This window comes from Mus musculus, chromosome 4, assembly GCF_000001635.26.
Source record: "Mus musculus strain C57BL/6J chromosome 4, GRCm38.p6 C57BL/6J".
Taxonomy (NCBI): Eukaryota; Metazoa; Chordata; class Mammalia; order Rodentia; family Muridae; genus Mus; species Mus musculus.
In genome coordinates, this window is record NC_000070.6 from 49,487,398 (window position 1) to 49,510,140 (window position 22,743).

Below are 22,743 nucleotides of genomic sequence, written 5' to 3' on the forward strand. Positions count from 1 at the left end.
GCCACTTGAAACATAAAGTTTATGTAAGACCATTTATATTGACTTCCCAATGCTAGTATTTGGAAAACTGGGAGAAAGGACTGCTTAAGCTGACTGTTGGAAAATTGAGGGAGGAATGGTTGGCAGATATATTTGAAGGGGCTGGACTGGAAACTGGGAGGAGGCCTGGCAGAGAATTAAGAGAACTGGTTACTGTTCTAAAATAGCTAGCAATTTTATACAGAAGAACATCTTGTTATTTAAGGATCTATTATATTACATTCTAGTGATTCTGACAAGATAAAATTAATTTTTTTATTTGAGAGAAATTCCATGGAATGTAATTTAGGGGTATATACACCAGCATAAATGCCAACATGAATTCTCCTTCCTATATCCCAAAACTAGTGCTAGAAATATCTGTTATTGCAATTACATGGCTATTATAATCAAATTGATGTATTTTGATTGATCACATATGTATGACAAGTTCCCACTTCAAACAGTAAGGAGGGGGCAATTTATTCCACCTGAAACATAAGTTATTTTTAAAAATTTAAGCAGAAAAATTATCACAAATCAGACAGAAGAGTCCAGGCAGACATATGAGAAGTGTCTTCATGTTGCCATTAAATGATAATTCTTCACTAGTTTCCCATCATGCTTCAAAAATGATCTGAGATGTATGCTTACATGTATGTCTTAACCCTGCTAACCACCAGTTATCCTCAACTTCTTCCCTTTGCAATATAGTAGCTTGGGAATATTTCTGCCATGATTTGTCCAATGGAGAAGACTGATGGCCATTTTGAATGCTCTAGCAATGATGCTCTGTGAGCTGCAGCTGCTTTTGTGTAATGCCCATGTGTAATGGTTTGTATATCCTTGAACCAGAGAGTGGCACCATCTGAAGGTGTGGCCTTGTTGGAATAGGTGTGACCTGGTTGGAATGGGTGTGTCACTGTGGGTGTGGGTATAAGATCCTCACCCTAGTTGCCTGGAAGTCAGTCTTCCACTAGCAGCCTTTGGATGAAGACATAGAACTCTCAGCTCCTCCTGTGCCATGCCTGCCTGGATGCTGTCATGCTCCCACCTTGATGATAATGGACCAAAACTCTGAACCTGTAAGCCAGCCCCAATTAAATGTTGTTTTTTATAAGATTAGTCGGCCATCACTGGAAAGAGAGGCCCATTGGACACGCAAACTTTATATGCTCCAGTACAGGGGAACGCCAGGGCCAAAAAGGGGGAGTGGGTGGGTAGGGGAATGGGGGTGGGTGGGTATGGGGGACTTTTGGTATAGCATTGGAAATGTAAATGAGCTAAATACCTAATAAAAAATGGAAAAAAAAAGAAAAGGAAATGAAAAGATTATAAACCTATGCTAAGAAAATATATTTGAAACAAAAGATAAAAGACATACAGAAAAGAAGTTAAAAAAAAAAAAAAAGACTTGCCTTGGTCATGGTGTCTGTTCACAGCAGTAAAACCCTAACTAAGACACCATGTATTAACAATGGTTTATATTTGTAAATGCTGAAAATTTTTTAAAGAAAATTACTGTTTTCAAAACAAAATTACTCTTATAGTTTTGGTTTAACAGCCTGGACTTTAACAGCTGAGCCATCTCTCCAGCCCCAAAACAAAATTACTAAATGCTGATTTCAGTGAGCATGATTAAAGTTTGATGGGAATGCAGATGTCATCTTCATACTTCCCTATTATCAGAGCAGAGTGTGTCACACAGACAGGAGCTGCATAAAGGGATTATTCACAGGATAGTACTTTACAGAAATGAAACAAGCAAGGCTGCTCACCGCTAATGTGGAGGGCCACAGTCCTCTCCACCATGTGTGCTTCTCTTAGCTGCACCCTGGCACATTTCAGGGTGCTCCCCATGCTGCAGATACTTAGAGGCAAAAGTGATTGTATTAACATTTTGTAAACTGTTGTTTGTAAATTGGTTCAATGCTCCTGCATACATCCATCCATTCACAATGCCCTAAAATATGTGTCTCTAGATATTCAATGACAGCAAGAATGATCTAAGTATATTTAATGTGAGTTTCAAGAAATTAATAAGTGATAATATATAATTATTTTCATGTTTCTTTTATAAACAAAAGTATTCTGTGGTTTATCACTGATAATTTCCCTGATAATTATCATAACAGAAAGTTGCTATGATGTTGAACATTTTAGGAAAGGCCTACGATTTTATTCATGTAGATATAGGGCTCTCACTGCATGACATTTCATTCCATGGAAAACATGTTTCCCCTTCCAAATTCAAGACGTTATCACTCTCCATCCTCCTGTATTTTCTTGTGGTACTCTCCTTCCTTGCCAGATAAGAGATCAAAGACATTCCTCTATGGAAGTGAGGAGTGGTGCTGGCCAGGAGATGCCCAGCTCCACTTTCCAGGAATATAATCAAGTCCACTCAGAGCTGACTGCTCAAATCTGGAAGGAGATGCTGCTTGAGAAATTTCTGTATCTCCTTCCAAGAATGCTCCTGTGCAGCTGCATGGGGGATAACCTCTCCTCCCCAGCTGAGGCTTGGGATCAAAATGGGCATCCTTGAGGCTTGGCACAGTGGGGTATAGGGAGGCTCAATCAGGTGACCTGCCCCAGGGTAAGACAGCAGAGTCCAATTCTTCTTTCCATTTTTCATCAGCTGTGCTATGGCTTGATTAGCATGCACTTTGCTGTTGAGATTTTTATCATCTTCTCCAACCACAAAAAGGAAATGTCCATGAGCTTTTTCAATGGGAAAACAATATTTGCTGTCCTTATCTGCAGTTTCCTGAAAGGTTCGATAGAATTCTACAAGTCCCAAGGCATTGGTGACTACAAACTCTTCATTACTGGGTACAGGTGGGTAGACCTGACCATGATATACATGTGGACTTTGAGAAACAAAATTAGGCCCATTGATAAGTACAGTGGCTCTTATTTGTTTTAGGTTAATAGCCATAGAAAGTCCAATCTCTGCTCCAATGCATACAGAAAGGATGCCAACACCTGGGCCGAGGACCTGAAAAAAAATGAAAATGAGATTTTATTCTTTCATTAGGAAATCCACAATCTCAGATTTAAAAAAATAGCAAGTTAATAAAACAAACAAACAACAACAACTACAAAAACACTTACAGAAGCCACTCAGGTGCTTATATATAAAGTAGCTAGAGTTGTGGAATGCAGGATATTTATCTAACCAGGCTTTACTGTAAATATGTTGGATTCAGCATTATTGTTGGCTCTGTGGTTAAAATGCCTTCAAGAAATATCATGCCAGGACTAGAAATACAGAACTGTGGTGAAGCTCTTCACTATCATAGGATAGGCCCTAGGTTCAGTCACCACAGAGCAAATGAACAAAACCAGCAAAATTCAATGTAGTCAGGAAAATAAACAGAGAGTGTATGTGTTACTGTGAATAACATGAGTCAGGGAACAGGTGGTGGGTAAACTTCATTACAGAGGAATGGGTTTCCTACACAGAGAGGTGAGATGGGAGGGGAGTTGGACAATGCATGGAACTTGAATAGAAAGTTTCTATCTCATAAGGAAATTTCGAAAAGGAGTATTTCAACACACTTTTTTTTATTGTCATTCATCAAACATGCCCAGCAAAGCAACAATATCAGGTCATCAGATGAGAAGCCTGGAGATGAGGGCCATGGTGAGACACCTAGATAATAAGAGTATCACATGTACTATAACAATGCATATAGACAAATCATCTGGATCAAAGATTCTCAGAAGAAATGGCTGTAAATTGATTCTTCACACGTTAAAAATGGGAGGTAATAAAGAGTAATATGTTAAGTGAGGAAGGTGTGCCAGTCACCCATGAAAGACATTTGTCCACAATTTTAAGGCCAATATGACTGATTTGTTGTAGTAAAGCAATACATCCATTTTCCGGGGATGCTTTTTGATGACTTGGAGGCTAATGTCTTTTCTTAGGTATCTTTTTAGTGTCTAGTATGAGGCCAATCTATTCTACTTATTGATTTCTTCTCTTTTTCTGCAAAATTACACAAAATCAAGCAATCAAACTCTGCATTCTTGGGCTGGGCGTGGTGGTGCACGCCTTTAATCCCAGCACTTGGGAGGCAGAGGTAGGCAGATTTCTGATTTGGAGGCCAGCCTGGTCTACAGAGTGAGTTCCAGGACAGCCAGGGCTATACAGAGAAACCCTGTCTCAAAAAACAAAACAAAACAAAACAAAACAAAACAAAACAAAACAAAACAAAACAAAAAACCCAGCAACAACAACAACAAAAAAATCTGCATTCTTGACCATTCTTTCCATCTTAAGACAATGATATGTTGAATTAATGCCTGAAACAAAGCTGCTTTGTGCACTAAAGGTTAGGGGCAGCGAATTACAGAAATATCAATGTATTCTTCTTGATTAGCAACTTCCCAGAAAAGTGGCTGATGGTGGACTAAATGCTAACATAAGTTGTTTTTTGTTGTGTTTTGGTTCAGATTGTTTTTTTTTTTTTTCCTATGGAGATAGATGGCTCAGACTCTAGTTCTGGGAAACATGTTCACAAATTGTTTGTTTACAGTGGTTCTGGGAAACAGGTTCACAAGTTCTTTGTTTATAGATGTAAATACATGCAACTGCTGGGACTGTGGAGAGAGCTCAGTCAGGTAAGTTTTTGCCATGCAAGTATGAGAATATACATTGTATTTCCATAACCTTTTTTTTTTTCTTAAAGAAAGTCAAGCATGCTAACTTGCTTGTAATCTCAGCCTTGTGGAGATGGAAACAAGAACACTCTTGGAGCTCACTGTCCACCCAGTTTATCCTGATAGGTAATTCACAGGCCCCAAAGAGAGACCCTGTTTCAAATACAAGGTGAATGGCTCCTAAAGAACAACACCCAAAGTTGATCTCTATCTCTACAAGCATGTGCACACACACACACACACACACACACACACACACACACACACACACACACACACACACACACACGAGAGATAAGACGTTACCCCATACAGAACCTGTACATAAACAACTCTATTATATGTGTACGCATGTATTACACACACACATATATATATATATACACATAAATATATATACATATATTTGTGTGGTGTATATATATGTGTATGTATACACACACACACACACACACACACATATATGCCCTCTGTGTGTGTTGTGGAGAGTCCCCAGTCACTAGTTACAAATAGTTACAAATGGAACATCTAAACCAGAAAGAACAAAAGACTACTGTTCTTTGTAGCAAAAGTACAGCCTTGGTGGATTCACACTTCAAAGTTAACGAATGTTGCAAAGAATTGAAGTTAATATAAAAGTGGAACAAAAAAATCATACTGTAGTGGCTATTCCTGGTTGTCAACTTGACTATATTTGGAATGGACTACAATCCGGAATCTGGAGGCTTGGAGATAGAAGTTTCTGATCTGGATCTTGGTATGGAGATCTCGAGGCAGAGTGGCTATGGATTCCAGAAGACTAAATCTCTGAGTTCAAGGTCATCCCAGATTAAAGGTGTGTTCACACCTTTAATCTGGCCTACACCTTCTGCTGGAGACAGTATAAGGACATTGGAAGAAGGGAGTCTTGCTCTTGTCCTTCGCCTGCTTGCTGTGTGAGACTGAGTAACTGCTAAATCTTTGGACTTCCATTCACAGCTACTACTGAACCATTGTTGGGAATTGGGCTGCAGACTGTAAGTCATCAATAAATTCCTTTACTATCTAGAGACTATCCATAAGTTCTGTGACTCTAGAGAACCCTGACTAATACAGAAGTTGGTACCGGGAGTGGTTCTAGAGGAAGAGAAGTACAAGGATGAATCTTTTAAAATACTGGGATTGGTTTGTTGGTCCACCAGCACTTTCAACTACTGAAACCTCTCCAGATTCTCCCCCTTCTGGGAGCTCAGAGAATTTTGAAGACCCATGGTTGAAACTATATTTCAAACTTAAAGAAGCTAATGCCCTTGATTTTCTTGATGAATTAGGTGATTCACTGTACAAAGCTTTCTACAAGATGGGGGAAAAATCAAAAAATGATTTTACTGGCTGGCTGCTCTTAGTATCTGTGGAAAAAATGATGAATGAAAGGAAAGAGTTGTGTGATAAAATCGAAAAGCTCCAGACACAAGTAAACGATCTAAAAGTTGCTAAGTGTGTCCTTGAAGAGAATCTTCTTTCCTGCAGCCATAGAGCTCAAGTTGCAGAAAATCAATCTGAAACCCTCATTGTAACGTTGGCTGAACTACAGCGAAAATTCAAGTCTCAGCCTCAGAGTGTGTCGACAGTTAAAGTAAGGGCACTAATTGGCAAAGAATGAGATCTTATAACTTGGGACGGGGATGTGTGGGAAGACCATGTTGAAGCTGAGAATTTTGAATCTTCAGATTCTCAAGGGTTTGCCCCACCTGAGGAAGTAGTACCCTCAGCCCCACCCCTTGAAATATGCCTTCCCAACATGAGGAAATTAATTCTGCAGAGTCTGATAAACCAGCATTGACTTTCACGGAAGAAAATGCCAGACAAGACAATACTGATGTTTCTCAAGGTCCACCAATAGTTTCTTCTAGACCTGTAACCAGACTCAAAACAAAACAGGCTCCTAGAGGGGAGATAGAAAGTGTAGTCCATGAGGAAATTCGCTACACTACTAAGGAGCTTAATGAGTTTGCTAATTCATTCAAGCAGAAACCTGGCGAATATGTGTGGGAATAGATTTTAAGGGTGTGGGATAGGGTGGTAGGAACATAAAACTAGAGCAGGCTGAGTTTACTGACATGGGCCCTCTGAGTGGAGATTCTAGGTTTAATACGGAAGCTCGCATCGTTAAAAAAAGGTGTCAAAAGTTTGTTTGAATGGTTGGCTGAAGTGTTTATCAAAAGATGGCCTACTGGAAATGACTTGGAGATGCCTAATATTCCGTGGCTTAGTGTTGATGAAGGGATTTTAAGACTTAGGGAAATTGCAATGCTAGAGTGGATATGTTGTGTAAAACCTAATCTTCAACAATGGGAAGGTCCAGAAGATATGCCCTTTATCAGCTCTATAAGACAAACTGGTGAGAGGGGCACCAGCACATTTGAAGGGTTTTGTTCTTTCCCTTTTCCTGTGCCAGACCTTAGCATTGGAGATGCTGCTGCTCAATTAGATGAATTAAATTCAATGGGTTTAATTGGATTCCGAGGTAACAAGGGCCAGGTGACAGCATTGAATCGCCAGAGACAGGGTGATCCTAGTTATTATAATGGACAGCGTAGATGAAACAATGTTTATAATAACATACCCAGTAATGGTCAGCACAGGAGAGGTGAAATTTATAGTGGCATGACTCGTTTGGACCTTTGGTATTGGCTAATCAATCATGGTGTTTCCAGGAACAAAATACATAGGAAGCCTACTGCATATTTGTTTGATCTGTATAAGCAGAAAATTTCTCACATTAGCTCGTGGTGAACGGCAATCTTGGCCAGTGAATCAATTTCCAGATTTGAGCCAGTTTGCAGATCCGGAACCCCTTGAATGAAGGGGTGGCCAGGTTCCGCTGAGGAAGGATCTTGATAAGACACCCAAAGGTTTTGCTGTTACCCTTTCTCCAGTTCTTCCCCAGAGGGACCTACAGCCTTTTACAAGGGTAACTGTACACTGGGGAAAAGGAAATAATCAGACTTTTCAGGGTCTGCTGGATACTGGTTCTGAGTTGACACTGATCCCAGGAGATCCCAAGAAACATTGCGGCCCTCCAGTTAAGTAGGGGCTTATGGAGGGCAGGTGATTAATGGAGTTTTGACTGATGTCCGACTCACAGTAGGTCCAGTAGGTCCCCAAACACATCCTGCGGTCATTTCCCCAGTTTCAGAATGTATAATTGGGATAGATATACTCAGAAATTGGCAGAATTCTCATATTGGTTTCCTGAACTGTAGAGTGAGGGCTAGTATGGTTGGAAAGGCTAAATGGAAGCCTTCAGAGTTGCCTCTGCCAAAGAAAATAGTGAATCAAAAACAGTATAGTATTCCTGGAGGCATTGCAAAAATTACTGCCACTATCAAGGACTTGAAAGATGCAGGGGTGGTAGTTCCCAATACATCTCCCTTTAACTCTCCTATCTGGCCAGTGCAGAAAACAGATGGATCATGGAGAATGACAGTTGATTATCGAAAACTAAATCAGGTAGTAACTCCAATTGCAGCTGCTGTACCAGATGTAGTTTCATTACTTGAGCAAATTAACACATTTCCTAGCACCTAGTATGCAGCTATTGATCTGGCAAATGCCTTCTTCTCAGTACCTGTCCATAAGGACCACCAGAAGCAATTTGCTTTCAGTTGGCAAGGCCAACAGTATACCTTCACAGTTTTGCCTCAAAGATATATTAACTCTCCTGCCCTGTGCCATAATTTAGTTAGAAGGGATCTTGATCGTTTGGCTCTTCCACAAAATATCACATTGGTGCACTATATTGATGACATTATGCTGATTGGACCAAGTGAGCAGGAAGTAACAATCACTTTGGACTCATTGGTAACACATATGCATATCAGAGGATGGGAAATAAATCCAACCAAAATTCAAGGACCATCTACCTCAGTGAAATTCTTAGGAGTCCAGTGGTGTGGGGCATGTAGAGATATTCCTTCTAAGGTGAAAGATAAGTTATTGCACCTGGCCCCTCCTACAACCAAGAAAGAAGCACAACATTTAGTGGGTCTATTTGGATTCTGGAGACAGCACATCCCTCACTTGGGTGTGTTACTTAGGCCTATTTACTGTGGGGAGCCGCACTCACATTTGCCATTACAAGATGGCGCTGACAGCTGTGTTCTAAGTAGTAAATAATCTGCACATGTGCAGGGGCAGTTTTCCCGCCATGTGCTTTGCCTTTCTCGTGATGACAACTGGGCCGATGGGCTGCAGCCAATCAGGGAGTGACACATCCTAGGCAGAGGATAATTCTCCTTAAAAGGGACGGGGTTCTGGCACTCCCTCTCTTCGTCTCTTTCTCTTCGTCTTTTCCTCTGCTCTCCTCCTCTGCTCTCTGCCTCTCTCCCTCTCTGCCCCTCTCTCTGCCTCTCTCTCTCTTCCTCTCTGCCTCTCTCTGCCACACTCTTCCTCTCTTGCTCCTGAGTAAGCAATAAAGCTTTGCCGCAGAAGATTCTGGCTTGTTGCGTCTTTCCTGGCCGGTTGCGAACACACGCAAGAATTTACCAAGTTACTAAGAAAGCTGCTAGCTTTGTGTGGGGCCTGGAACAGGAGAAGGCCCTTCAACAGGTCCAGGCTGCTGTGCAGGCTGCTCTACCACTTGGACCATATGACCTAGCAGACACGATGGTACTTGAGGTGTCTGTGGCTGATAGAGATGCTGTTTGGAGCCTCTGGCAGGCCCCTGTAGGTGAATCACAGAAAAGGCCTTTGGGATTTTGGAGCAAAGCTCTACCATCATCTGCAGACAACTATTCTCCCTTTGAAAAACAGCTCTTGGCCTGCTATTAGGCCTTAGTGGAAACTGAACGTTTGACAATAGGACACCAAGTTACTATGAGACCTGAACTACCCATCATGAGCTGGGTACTATTAGACCCTGCAAGTCATAAAGTGGGACGTGCACAGCAGCAGTCTATTATCAAATGGAAGTGGTATATATGTGATTGGGCCAGAGCAGGTCCTGAAGGCACAAGCAAGTTACATGAAGAAGTTGTTCAAATGCCTATGGTTTTTACTCCTGTTACAATGCCATCTGCTGCCAAGCATGTGCCTATAGCCTCATGGGGTGTTCCCTATGATCGACTGACCGAAGAGGAGAAGATTAGGGCCTGGTTTACTGATGGCTCTGCACATTATGCAGGCACCACCCAGAAGTGGACAGCTGCAGCATTACAACCCCTTTTTGGGACAACCCTGAAAAACACAGGTGAAGGGAAATCTTCATAGTGGGCAGAACTTCGGGCAGCACACATGGTATTACAGTTTGTTTGCAAGAAGAAATGGCCAGATGTATGATTATTCATTGACTCATGGGCTGTAGCCAATGGATTGGCTGGATGGTCAGGGACTTGGAAAGATCACAATTGGAAAATTGGTGAGAAAGACATCTGGGGAAGAAGTATGTGGATAGATCTTTCCAAATGGGCAAAGGATGTTAAGATATTTGTGTCCCATGTAAATGCTCACCAAAAGGTGACTTCAGCCAAGGCGGAGTTCAATAATCAAGTGGATAAGATGACCCGTTCTGTGGACAGTCAGCCTCTCTCCCCAGCCATCCCTGTCATTGCTCAATGGGCACATGAACAAAGTGGCCATGATGGTCGAGATGGAGGTTATGCTTGGGCTCAGCAACATGGACTTCCACTCACCAAGGCTGACCTGGCTACAGTTGCTGCTGAATGCCAGATCTGCCAACAGCAGAAACCAACACTGAGACTCAGATATGGCACCATTCCTCGAGGTGACCAGCCAGCAACCTGGTGGCAGGTTGACTATATTGCACCACTTCCTTTGTGGAAAGGACAGCGTTTTGTTCTTACTGGAGTAGATACTTATACTGGTTATGGATTTGCCTTTCCTACACATAATGCCTCTGCTAAAACCACCATCCACAGACTGACAGAATGCCTTATCTATTGTCATGGTATTCCACACAGTATTGCTTCTGACCAAGGAACTCATTTCACAGCCAGAGAAGTATGACAGTGGGCCCACGATCATGGAATTCACTGGTCTTACTATGTTCCCCATCAACCTGAAGCAGCTGGTCTGCTAGAAAGATGGAATAGCCTTTTGAAGATGCAGTTGCAGCACCAATTAGGTGGTAATAGCATGGAAGGCTGGGGCAGAGTTCTTCAGAAGGCAGTATATGCCTCGAATCAGTATTCGATATATGGTACAGTTTCCCCCATAACCAGGATCCATGGGTCCAGGAATCAAGGGGTGGAAAAGTTCCACTCACTATCACTCCTAGTGACCCTCTAGGAAAACTTTTGCTTCTTGTACCCATAACTCTAGGCTCTGCAGGCCTAGAGGTTTTGGCTCCAGAGGAGGGAGTGCTCCTACCAGGAGCTACAACAAATATCCCAATGAACTGCAAGCTCAGACTTCCCCCTGGTCATTTGGGCTTCTAATGCCCTTAAACCAACAGGCTAAAAAAGAAATAACAGTGTTAGGAGGGGTGATAGATCCAGATTACCATGGGGAAATTGGATTACCTTTTCACAATGGAGGTAAGCAAGATTATGTCTGGAATGTAGGAGATCCCTTAGGGCGTCTCTTAGTACTACCATGTCCTGTGATTAAAGTCAATGGGAAACTACAACAGCCTAATCCAAAGGACACAGACCCATCAGGAATGATGGTATGGGTCCATCCTCCAGGAAAAGAGCCAAGACCTGCTGAGGTGCTGGCTGAAGGTGAAGGAAATACAGAATGGGTGGTAGAGGAAGGTAGTTATAAATACCAATTAAGGCCACATAACCCGTTGCAGAAACAAGGATTGTAAAGTAATATGAATGTCCCTGTCTTATTTTGCTAACGAATATATTTGTCTTTCTTCCAATTTCTTTAACATCAATTTGTATTTAAGTTGAGACACTAAAAGGATGTTCCCAAGGGACATTGCCCCATTGTAAATTCACAAATGTGTTTGCGATTGTATGAGGGATAGTTATATCATGTTAGGCGTATTCACAACCTTGTTATTGTTTCATGTGAACATGAGATATTATTTGTGTCAAGTTGACAAGGGGTGGATAATAGTGGCTATTCCTGGTTGTCAACTTGACTATATTTGGAATGGACTACAATACAGAATTGGAAGGCTCACCAGTGACTCTTATCTGGAGGCTTGAAGAAAGAAGTTTCTGATCTGGAACTTGGTATGGAGATCTTGAGGCAGAGTGGCTATGGATTCCAGAAGACTAAATCTCTGAGTTCAAGGTCATCCCAGATTAAAGGTGTGGTGGAACACACCTTTAATCTGGGCTACACCTTCTGCTGGAGACAATATAAGGACATTGGAAGAAGGGAGTCTTGCTCTTGCTCCTGCGCCTGCTTGATGTGTGAGACTGAGTAACTACTAAATCTTTGGACTTCCATTCACAGCTACTACTGAACCATTGTTGGGAATTGGGCTGCAAACTGTAAGTCATTAATAAATTCATTTACTATATAGAGACTATCCATAAGTTCTGTGACTCTAGAGAACGCTGACTAATACACATACTAATGAACCTAAAATTACCTTAGGATGTCTCAGGAGAAACTCTACACCTTCTTCAAAATATTCTAGATCTACCTTCTCCAGTCGAGAAGGCAGGTCATCATAGTTCCAGTAAGCCAGAGCTAAGGTGGCAAAGCCACGACTTGCCAGAAGACTGGCCCGGAACTCCATCAATCCACCAGCACCTCCAAACAAGTCAATGACCCCTGGAAAAGGACCTTCTCCTGGAAAAAAGCAACACAAAACAAAACACATAAAAAAAGAAGCAGGAAGCCAACTATAGGGGTGGTTCTGATGCTAAGGCCCTGTTCCCCAATTGGCTCTTGATCTCTCAGAAAAGAAAGCCATGGGCTAATTGCTGGGTAGAAGGTACAGATAGGACTTCCGTGTCCCTGGAGAAGAAAGTACACAGATGCAAGGCAAGGGAAGGGAAGGGAGGTCACCATGCTTTGGAGAGAGAAGAACCAGGAACCATGTGAGGTCTCAGGAGGATAGGTGAGCTCCTATACAAGGTTGGTCAGAGATGTTTAGCAGGGACAAGATTATTGACAAACTAAAGTTAGGGCCGGTGGGAGGTGTGGAGCTAAGAGTAATGATAAGAGCATGCTTTCCATTAGCACCCAGCTTTTATGCCAAGATGTCAAGTTGAAAATGAACAACTGTGTGTGTGTGTGTGTGTGTGTGTGTGTGTGTGTGTGTGTCTTTTATCCATGGATTCAAGGAATGCTGGGAGGGGGCTGGTAGCATGGCCCATTCCCAGAGCATAGGCAGGGTATCAAAAAGTTACAGGTAACACCAATGAGAATAGGAAGCCAAGAAGAAGAACTGAATCTTGCAATTAAAGCACAAATTCTCAAATGGAGCATCAAATAGTTAGCTCATGTCTAAAGCTAAGTGAAGACTGGTCAATACGTAGTAGAACATAACTTCTATGGATTTTATTAGAAGCCACATTTAGTGACATATTTACTCTTTGAGACCCAGATTAGGATTAATTTCCACAGGCTTTGAGTAAGAAATACCATACAAATTGTGCCAGGACTCCTTAATCAATAAAAGGTACACAAATGAGATTTAGGAAATCTAGAAGGTCACAACATTTGACACTAAATATGCTATCTCTGTTTACATGTGCTTTTCTATGAGAAGTGCTATAGATTGATACCTTCAAAGGCCAACTTTCAAAGGCTACCTTCAAAGGGCAGGTAGGGGACATGGAACCTTTAAGAAGGGAGCCTAGCTGGAGATCTTCATGTCCCTGAGAGCACATCCTCACAGGGCCTAGTTAGACAAAGGTTCTCTCTACATAATTGAAGTTCATGGCTCAAAGATATCTTAATGATTACACTATCTAAAATATCTTGTAAGAGATACAGCTCAGAAGCTCAGTCTTGGAGCACTTGCCTTAAGTGCCTATGTCTCAAGGCTAATGGCAGGAACCAGGGGTTGTGGGGGGAAGGCCAAATATCCTTCTCTGTTATACTGTGGTAACGACTCAGAAAGCAACTGATAAAATCTCCATGTGAACAGATATGAATGAAGAGCTCTCTCTCTCTCTCTCTCTCTGTCTCTCTCTCTCTCTCTCTCTCTCTCTCTCTCTCTCTCCCTGCTGTAAGAGCCCAGTGAAAGAGAGGACTGTCCAAGCATCAGTCCATACTCACTCTGTGCAGGCAGATATTTCTAAATTAAACCAGAGCCCACCCACTACAATTATATGTTTCTTTCTTGAAAACTTGATTCTAGGGAAGGAAGATGAACTATGTCCATTTAAAGATGGGCTTCACATGAAGAGACACTGAGGAGTTTTTAACAGGCTATGTGTCCTTTAGCTTGAGAAAAGAAATGGGATGGCATAATATGTGTAAAAACACTGCTAGTAAGGGTCAAAGTCCACAATGATTGTATACCCTCTGAGCTTGGAGCAAAATGGGAGACTCCCTTATTAGCAGGTTTTCTCCTTCTCTGACCTTATCCGGAGAAGTCAGGTAACCCTAATTAGTTTATATGATCAATTCCCTTTCTCCTGACAAAACCTGTCCAGCCAGAGCCTGAGATTCCTGAATCACTTCCCCATGCTAATGAGGCATTTCATGTGCACTAAGCCCCCAACCAATGACTTTTGCCCATCTTGGTTTTCCCTGCCCTAAGTTCCAGAAAACTTTATAAGCCTTCAATCACCCTAAGTAAAGTTGCTAAGCAGGGGGTCCCAAAGGAAAGGGAGACCCACAACAATGTATCTCACATTGGAAACTACTATTAAGTACAGTAATAAAGATGAGTTTGCATCTTCTGATGGGTGGAAAAGAAGGGAACAGTAAAGGACCTGAAATGTTTGATGTCTAATTTAACTTTTGTGACCAAATATAACTCATCCCTCCTATGGGCCCAAGAAGATCATTTGATGCCAGAGATTCTACATATCCAATGTCCCAGGAGATAGCAAATAACACACCTGGTGCTAGCATATCAGCCAGAGTCAGAAGGCCTGCACTAATGTATATGTTTTTAACAGGGATGTCATACTAAGCAACAACAACAGAAAACAAGAGCAAAAAAACAAAAAACAAAAAAACAAAAAAAAAAATCAAAAACAAAAATAAACCAAAACAAAACAAAAAACAGTGCTAACTCCTGGACCTGAAGCACAATAGAGTGTTCTATATTTTGAGTATAAACATATTTAAATGATCTAAACAAGCTTAAAATGAATGTCAACATGATACATCTTCTGACAATAGCTTTATTGGAGTCTTCATTTAGCCAGCCACTTAACTGACATCCAGATTTTCAGAAACCTCACAATATAGGGACCCCACAAGCTCTAACCAGTCCTAGCCTCAGACAAGGTTCAGAATGTGGGGGTGAAACTTGAATTAGAGTAGAATATCACCTACTTCTTATTCTGAGACAAAATTAACCCAGCTTCTCAGCAGGATGGTGAGAACTCTGTATTACTCATGTCCAAGCTGAATTTCTAGAGGTACAAGGCATCCCATACAGAGGAAACAGAGGTGGCACTAATCAGAGGGATTCTACTCACCTGGAGGCAGAAACAGGGCTCCCCGGATGCGGCTTTCCTTTACCTGGATCCTCTTGACCCCAGGTGCCACATACCACCTTTCCAGAGTCAGGCTATCCAAGGGAGGACTGACGACTATGTCTTGTAATGGAAAGTATGGATGGCAAGCTTTTATGTGGATTTGGTAGGGGCTATTCATCACATCTCTTTTTATCAATCTACCCAATAGCTTTTCAGGTTTCAAGGACCAGAAAAGGCCCATGGGGTGGACCCCCATATAGTCTCCTCCAAGTGAGGGGTCATGCTCCAGATCTACCTCACCCACTTCACTGGCCCTGTAGAAGGCCTGAGAACTAAACAGGTTTCCCTTCTCATCTTTCAGTGATGCCTGAAGGCACACCACCTGAAAGGGGGCCAGGCCTGTGACCTGGATGTGCACAGGCTCATCAACAAGAGCACTGAGAGGAACAGCTGTCAGCTTGGCCATTTTTTGCAGAGGGAATCTTGGACAATTCTTCAGGAATATTTTCACCAAAACCTCAAAACAGAAAGAAACAGAAATGAAATCAGGTTGTAATATGGTTAATGAATGATGGAAGGACTAGAGTCAGACCTCTCAGGATTCAGTCTTAACTCTCCATTGATTTGTTGCAAGTATTCTGTGATCATTTGGTAATGCAAGACCCCTCAGAGATTTCAACAGATTTCTAGAAGCCAGAGGGCACACTAACAAAAGTGAGATATTTAAACAGCACTCCAACTCGGCATGGATGATGTCAGGACAGTAAGGAGATCTCAATCTGGCGTCACACACAACTGTGGCAAAAGCAGGATTGAGATGTGAAGCTGAAAACAGGATGATTGATTGAATATTTCCCTTTTCAAAATGAGTGGCACCGCTAACTACTGTCTTGCACAGGCACCTGTATGTTTCACCTTACAAAAAAGAAATATAACCATTGCTTTGGCTTAGAACTTATACAGTTATAAAACACAATTAGAAGCAGCTAAGACCTTCAAAACATAACAGAAGTCTTACTGAAATATTTATTGATCGTCTTCATTTAAATGTTGACACAAGAGTGACCATTGCTCCTAACAACCAAAACTGCAGCATCAGATTTGTATCTATTTATCTGTTGTGTTAGTTTCATCTTAACTTACTTTGCTGAGTATGCCAGAGATCTAAATGGATCAAGTTCCAGGGGGTGAAAAAGACCTACTTCTAGGAAGCAGGACAATGTCCCTTCTTCTCTGATATTCACTTATGATAAAGGAGCAGAAAGGAAGTCACATAGAGAGATGAGAAACAAAACAGAAAAAGAGGTGTACTTTAGATAGGTGCTGTCTGGGTTGATGGAACTCTGAGAAACTAAGAACTTGTCTCCACCTGTTCATGTCTACAGGACATCACCAGAAGACCAAGACACAGATCACAATCTGAGATGAAGCCACCGAGGCTTTCGAGCCTTCACTTAGAGCATCCTCCAGAGGATGAAGATGGAAGAGCAGAAAGAAGTTCCTATGCTGAGCGAACCAGGAGTATTATCACTGAGCCAAGCAAATTTCCTAGTGACCCCTGATCCAGAACTCTCGTCAGAAATCCTCAGTTTAAAAGGCTAGTAAATGGATGTTAAAGCCAAAGAACCTACAAGGGGCTCACCAGTGCTGTGAAGCCCATCTCTTGATGAGAAAGGTGACTTACTCTCCCCACTAATAAAATTAGTGATGTTAGTGATGCACTGACCTTAATAAGTCTGTCACAGTCCCAGACCCAACTCACACTTGGCTCAGGTCACACTGATTAGCCCCAAGTCTCAACAAAGCATGTTCAAAGCTCTTTTAATTGTTTATTAATTGTGTGTGTGTGAGGGGGGGTATGTATGTGTATGGATATGTGTGTGTGAGTGTATGGATGTGTGTATATGTGGGTCTGTGTGCATTTGTGTATACGTGTACATGTGTGTGTGTGTGTGTGTGTGTGTGAGAGAGAGAGAGAGAGAGAGAGAGAGAGAGAGAGAGAGAGAGAGAGAGAGAGAGAGAAAGTTTCTGTGATAGTTGATGGGAGTTGACTCTCTCCTTCAATCCTGTGGCCCCCAGACATGGAACTCAGCTTGTTAGGCTAGGTAGGCAGCAAGTGCTTCTACCCACTAAGCAATATCATTGCCCTACCCCTTTCAGATATTGTTTATATACAACACACGCAGGATTTATTTTTCATTGAGTTGCATAAAAGTTATTTAAAATTATAGAATCCAAGAAAAAAAGAATCATTATTATAGAAAGAGAAATAGCCCAGACGTTGGAATTACCAGACAGCAAATAAAAGGCACCAAGCAGACATAAGAACAGCTCAAGCTAAACTATGAAGAGGAAAAATCAAGATAAAAGATTAGAGAACTTGAGACACAGGAAACACAGGAAAATATTTATGGCTTAATATACTGAATATATTCTCTAATAATTGGCCCCTTAGAAAGACATATGAGAGATAAGCAAAGGGGAAATACTTATTAAAAACTAGGGCCTGAGGGGCTGGAGAGGTGGCTCAGCAGTTAAGAGCACTGACTGCTCTTCTAAAGGTCCTGAGTTTGAATCCCAGCAACCACATGGTGGCTCACAACCATCTGTAATGTGATCTGATGCCCACTTCTGGTATGACTGAAGACAGCTACAGTGTACTTATTTATAATAATAAATAAATCTTAAAAAAAATACTAGGGCTGAATTTCCCCTCAATTCACTGAAAACCACCATGCTACAGTCACAAGAAGTATAACAAATATGGGGACAAACCCAGCAGAAATCCCAGCTCTTATTATAATCAAACTCTTAACACAGAGAGCAAATTTTAATGTAGCCAGAGAAAAGTAAACATTGCAGAGGAAAAGAACAAACATAAAATGACAGTTGGCCCTACCAAAAAGACATTAAACAAAGCAGGAGACAATAACCCCTCAATCACAGTGCTCAAAAGAAAGAGAAAAACAAGTAAATAAAACAAAATGCTCACAATTCCTTACCTATGAAATATACACATCAAACCTGAAGGCTATAGAAAGTAAATCCCAGCCAGGCGCGGTGGCGCACGCCTTTAATCCCAGCACTTGGGAGGCAGAGGCAGCCTGGTCTCGAAAAACCAAAGAAAGAAAGAAAGAAAGAGAGAGAGAGAGAGAGAGAGAGAGAGAGAGAGAGAGAGAGAGAGAGAGAAAGAAAGAAAGAAAGAAAGAAAGAAAGAAAGAAAGAAAGAAAGAAAGAAAGAAAGAAAGAAAGTCCCATGGGGGAATGGAAATGGGGAAAATACATTTTCAGTAAATACTACTTCAAGAAATGAAGAGCAATAACACATTTATTATCTGGGTAAATATAAAGGCCCTTTTCAAAATTTAATCACTTACATAGATACATATGTGAACTTAGGAAAAGTTAAAACTCTATATAGCCTGTTCAAAATAAAAGTTTTATGAGGTTTATCTATGAAATATGACAAATAGAGGAAAATCTGGTAAACATAGGATTCTTATATCACTGTTTTTCAAGTGATGTAAGATTTTCTGCGGGTAGATAATGATAACTTCATGTACTTATCAAGAGTTCGCTGAGCTAAGAGATAATAGATAAGAGAGCTACCAGGCGTCAGAGCAATTCATTAAAGGATAAGCTGCATAGGAAAGGCAGAGGTAGTAATCACTTACAGTAGTTTTACAGCAACCCTCAGGAACGTGGTGTGCTCTAGAGAAGGAGGCCCTGTCGGTCAGCACAGATGCCCAGGACTTCTCAGAGACTCTCAAACCAAGGCTCTGACAACACTGTAGATAATGGAAGAGTTTTTAAAAATGCAGACTATTCGGTCAGAGCTGAGGAAAATATCTTAGTATTTCCCTCCTCAACCAGATATAAGTAGGCTGAACCCAGAGAAGAGACTAAGACCTTGGAACTTGGACTTTGAATAAATGCCTGAGATAAAGATCTAAAAATGAAAGCATCGGGCTTCTAGTGTGGAAAGGCCCTAACAAACTCTGGTCTTTGACAGCAACAGTCCTCTGAAACCACGTCCTTTGCTGGAATGTGGCAGAGAGCTCCTGTGTACCCAGAACTAGGGAGACTGAGGCAGGAGGGAAGTTAAAGCCAGCCTGGGCTACATAGGGAGACTGTCTCAGAAAAACAAGAGTAAAACAACAACAAAAAAGAGGCTGTCTCTGTGACACAGTGTGTGTTATTTCACATGGAAATCTCCAAGGCAAGGGAATAGAATCATCTGGGATTCACTCCTGCACATGTTTGTTCTCAATACTGGAACAGAGCTGGGGACACCAAGGATATGGGAGCCTCCTTGTGGTCTTTCTAGATGATCCAGATTGGGTTTTTCACGTCACAGCTGGAAGGGCAAAAGTTAAGACAGCTGAAATCTATAGTCTTAGCCATTTTATATTTGTGAAGAAGGCATATGGCCCTGTTAGAATTCAAATGAGGAGAAGGAAGCAGAGATTTTTTGATAGTGAGTTAAATAGCAGCAATAAGGGAAAGGGAAGAGGGTATGCTATGTATACGCATGCACTATTCTGTTTATATTTGTACTGCCATCTGCAATCTTTTGGGAATAAAGTCTGCCACAGCAGGAGTAGGAAAAAAAGGGAGCAAATAAATCCGATGAGTGGAAAACAGATACCCTGATGGGAAATTTCAACATAATTATATTTGATTGCATTATGGGGCTGAAGAGACAGCTCTGTGGTCAGGAACACTGGCAGTACTTCCATGGGGAAGAATATTCCTAGCACTCACACGGTGACTCATAACTGTCCGTAACTCCAGGTCCAGATAATCTGATGCTCTTTTCTGACTTTTGAAGCATGAGGCACATAGGTGGTTCATGAATGTACATGCAAGCAAAACACCCACATACATAAAATAAAAACAAAATGAGAAAAAAATAGAGGAATTGTTGAAGAGAGGTATGATGGCTTTTCCTTGTTGTCAACTTGACTACATCTGGAATGTATGAAGGACAGTTATATCATGTTAGAGGTAAGTATGACCTGGTTAAATATATGTGTTGTGAATGTGTGTGGGGTAGTTACATTATGTTTAGGTCTAATTGTGATCTGGTTACAGTTATCATTTTGAAATTAATCATGACCTAAGAAAATATGATTGTGTGCCAAGTTGACAAGAGGTATACTTGTGGTGGCTATTCTTGTTAACTTGATTATATTTGGAATAAGCTACAATAGAGAAATGGAGGGCTCACCTGAGAGAGATTTTCTCCTCCTCCTCCTCCTCTCCCTCCTCCTTCCCCTCCTCCGCCTTCTCCTCCTCCTCTTCCTCCTCCTTCTCCTCCTTCCCCTCCTCCTTCCCTTCCTCCTCCTCCTCTTCTTCTTCTTCTCCTCCTCCTCCTCCTCCTCCTCCTCCTCCTCCTCCTCCTCCTCCTCCTTCTTTTGAAGTTCTAGTCCAGACCTTTGAGGCAGGAAGACACACACATTTGACCTGGCTCTTGAGGAACGAATACACACCTTTAATCTAGGCTATACCTGCTGCTGGAAGTTTACATAAGGACATCGAAAAAGGAAGCCTTTGCTCTTTGCCTATTTGCCCTTGCCTTGTTAGCACATCCATTCCTTCACTGGTATTAGGACATACTTCTTCAGGATTCTAGCATATACTAATGACCAGATGAGACTCACATAAATAATAAATAAATATAGAAAGATATACAATGAATGGTTGGCTGGGGTGGTTCTTACACCACCCCCCACACATACACATACATATAGAGGTGGGGCAGACAGATATGAATAAATGTGAATTATCAGCTACTAGAGAGATGTGCAGAGGATAAGAATCTGTATGTCTCATTACAATCTCCCAGAATTTGAAGAGTTATGATCATGTAGGGATGAAGAATGCCATCAGAAATGGAATCTGTATCTCTACCTCTGTCAAACTTATCTGTAAGAATTTTTCCAGTGAGTCCCTGATAATTAGGCACAGCCCTGCAAGCTGTAGAATTCCTTCCTGCATTAGCATCAGCCACTAGGCTCTTCCTAGGTTTCACTTGTCAACTAGTTTATCCAAGCAGGAGAAACTGATTATAGTTCTTTTTTTTTTAAACCTATTCTTATTCTATTGACGGTTGATTATAGGAACTATTCTCAAATTGCATAGTCATGTTTCCATTTCATGATGTATTTTCAGAGTGTAATTCTAATGTATCTTAATCCTAACCTAAAAAGAAAATCATCTTTTAAATGAAACACAAATAGTATAGTTTAATAGTGTTCCAGACTAGGAGTTTTTGTCTACAATATTCTAGAAAAGTGCTAAAAAGAGGGAGAGCCATTGTTAGAGATTGGGACCACATGAAAGAGAGGGTAGTGGTTTGTGGTAGTCTTCCGTGTCCCTCAAAAGCATCTTAGTGAGCACAGGTCCCCGGTAACATCTGTACTGATAGCACATGTGGGAACTTCAGAGCTCTCCAACATCATGGAAGGAGCAAAAGGAGTATTTATCCTGGTGAGGTACTGAGTATCAAAACCCAGAGGAAAAAAATTCTGATATTTATTTTCAATTTAGGAGTTGTGATTTTTTTAATGTATTTCCAATCAACTCAGAGCAAACTGCTTTGATTACAAGCCAACCCATACTTCCTTTCTCACTTGAAGCTGCTTTTCTATGAAAGGACAAGGATGCTCTTGATAATGCAATTTACACTGGGCTACAGAGTAAGCAGTGCAACCACCGCTCTGGCTACACATTAACTTACATATTAACTTACATGGTAGGGGACCTAGCACCCTGGGTTTCTTCCTTCCTTTCTACTTCACTTTAGGAAGTTTTTAATTTTTAAATACGTGTTTTAAATACAGTATGTATTACAATGTATGTATGTATACATATATAGTGTGTATGTGTACATGCACACTGGCACATGCACATGCAACATATACTCCATATAAGGTCAGAGGACAGTGACCTAAAGTTCTCAGGCTTGGTAATACAATATCCAAAATGAATTCAAGACCACCCAGTACCTTCCCCCTTCAAAAAAGACTTTCCAAACTGTACTAGCAGGCCAAGTGAAGAGCCAGATAAGGAAGGTGGCTGACTAAACAAATGTAAAAACATAGTTTTAGCGGTCAAAATGACTGAGCCTACAAGCTGCCAAAACAATATTAGCTGTTCTCAGAGAAATAACCATAACAGAATTAGCAATTCTCCTGCCAACTGCCCCACATTGAATTCTTTGTTTTGTTTTGCTTTTTCTTTTTGTTTTTTTTTAATTTAATTTTAATTAGGTATTTTCTTCATTTACATTTCCAATGCTACACCAAAAGTCCCCCATGCCCCCCCACTCCCCCCCCACACCTCCCACTTTTTGGCCCTGGCATTCCCCTGTACTGAGGCATATAAAGTTTGCAAGACTAATGGATTCTGACAAAGACCACAAACCACCCTGACCTTGTTGTGAGAATTCCCCTGACGTTGATAGCTATGACATTAATAACTG

General features: G+C 41.3%; 1 protein-coding gene and 1 long non-coding RNA gene across 4 annotated transcripts; one reads left to right on the top strand and one right to left on the bottom strand.

Moving 5' to 3' along the window:
* The first annotated feature begins 1,081 nt into the window (after positions 1 to 1,081).
* On the top strand, positions 1,082 to 17,076 carry Gm32894. Of its 2 annotated transcripts, XR_881264.1 has the most exons (3): positions 1,082 to 1,103; positions 4,716 to 4,812; positions 16,643 to 17,076. It is a non-coding gene; the product is annotated as a predicted gene, 32894 (long non-coding RNA). The 2 variants fall into 2 exon arrangements; XR_390557.2 differs by lacking the exons at positions 1,082 to 1,103; positions 4,716 to 4,812 and adding an exon at positions 4,205 to 4,647.
* Baat (bile acid-Coenzyme A: amino acid N-acyltransferase) lies at positions 2,019 to 20,518 on the bottom strand. 2 transcript variants are annotated; one of them, NM_007519.3, is made up of 4 exons: positions 18,932 to 19,161; positions 15,258 to 15,774; positions 12,239 to 12,441; positions 2,021 to 3,016 (listed from the first exon to the last, which is right to left on the bottom strand). In NM_007519.3, exons 2-4 carry the CDS (start codon positions 15,721 to 15,723, stop codon positions 2,423 to 2,425), a joined length of 1,263 nt encoding a protein of 420 aa, NP_031545.2. In that variant the 5' UTR covers positions 15,724 to 15,774; positions 18,932 to 19,161; the 3' UTR covers positions 2,021 to 2,422. The 2 variants fall into 2 exon arrangements, with proteins under 2 accessions (XP_006537628.1, NP_031545.2); XM_006537565.4 differs by lacking the exon at positions 15,258 to 15,774 and having other exon boundaries at positions 2,019 to 3,016; positions 18,932 to 20,518.
* Positions 20,519 to 22,743: the final 2,225 nt, after the last annotated feature.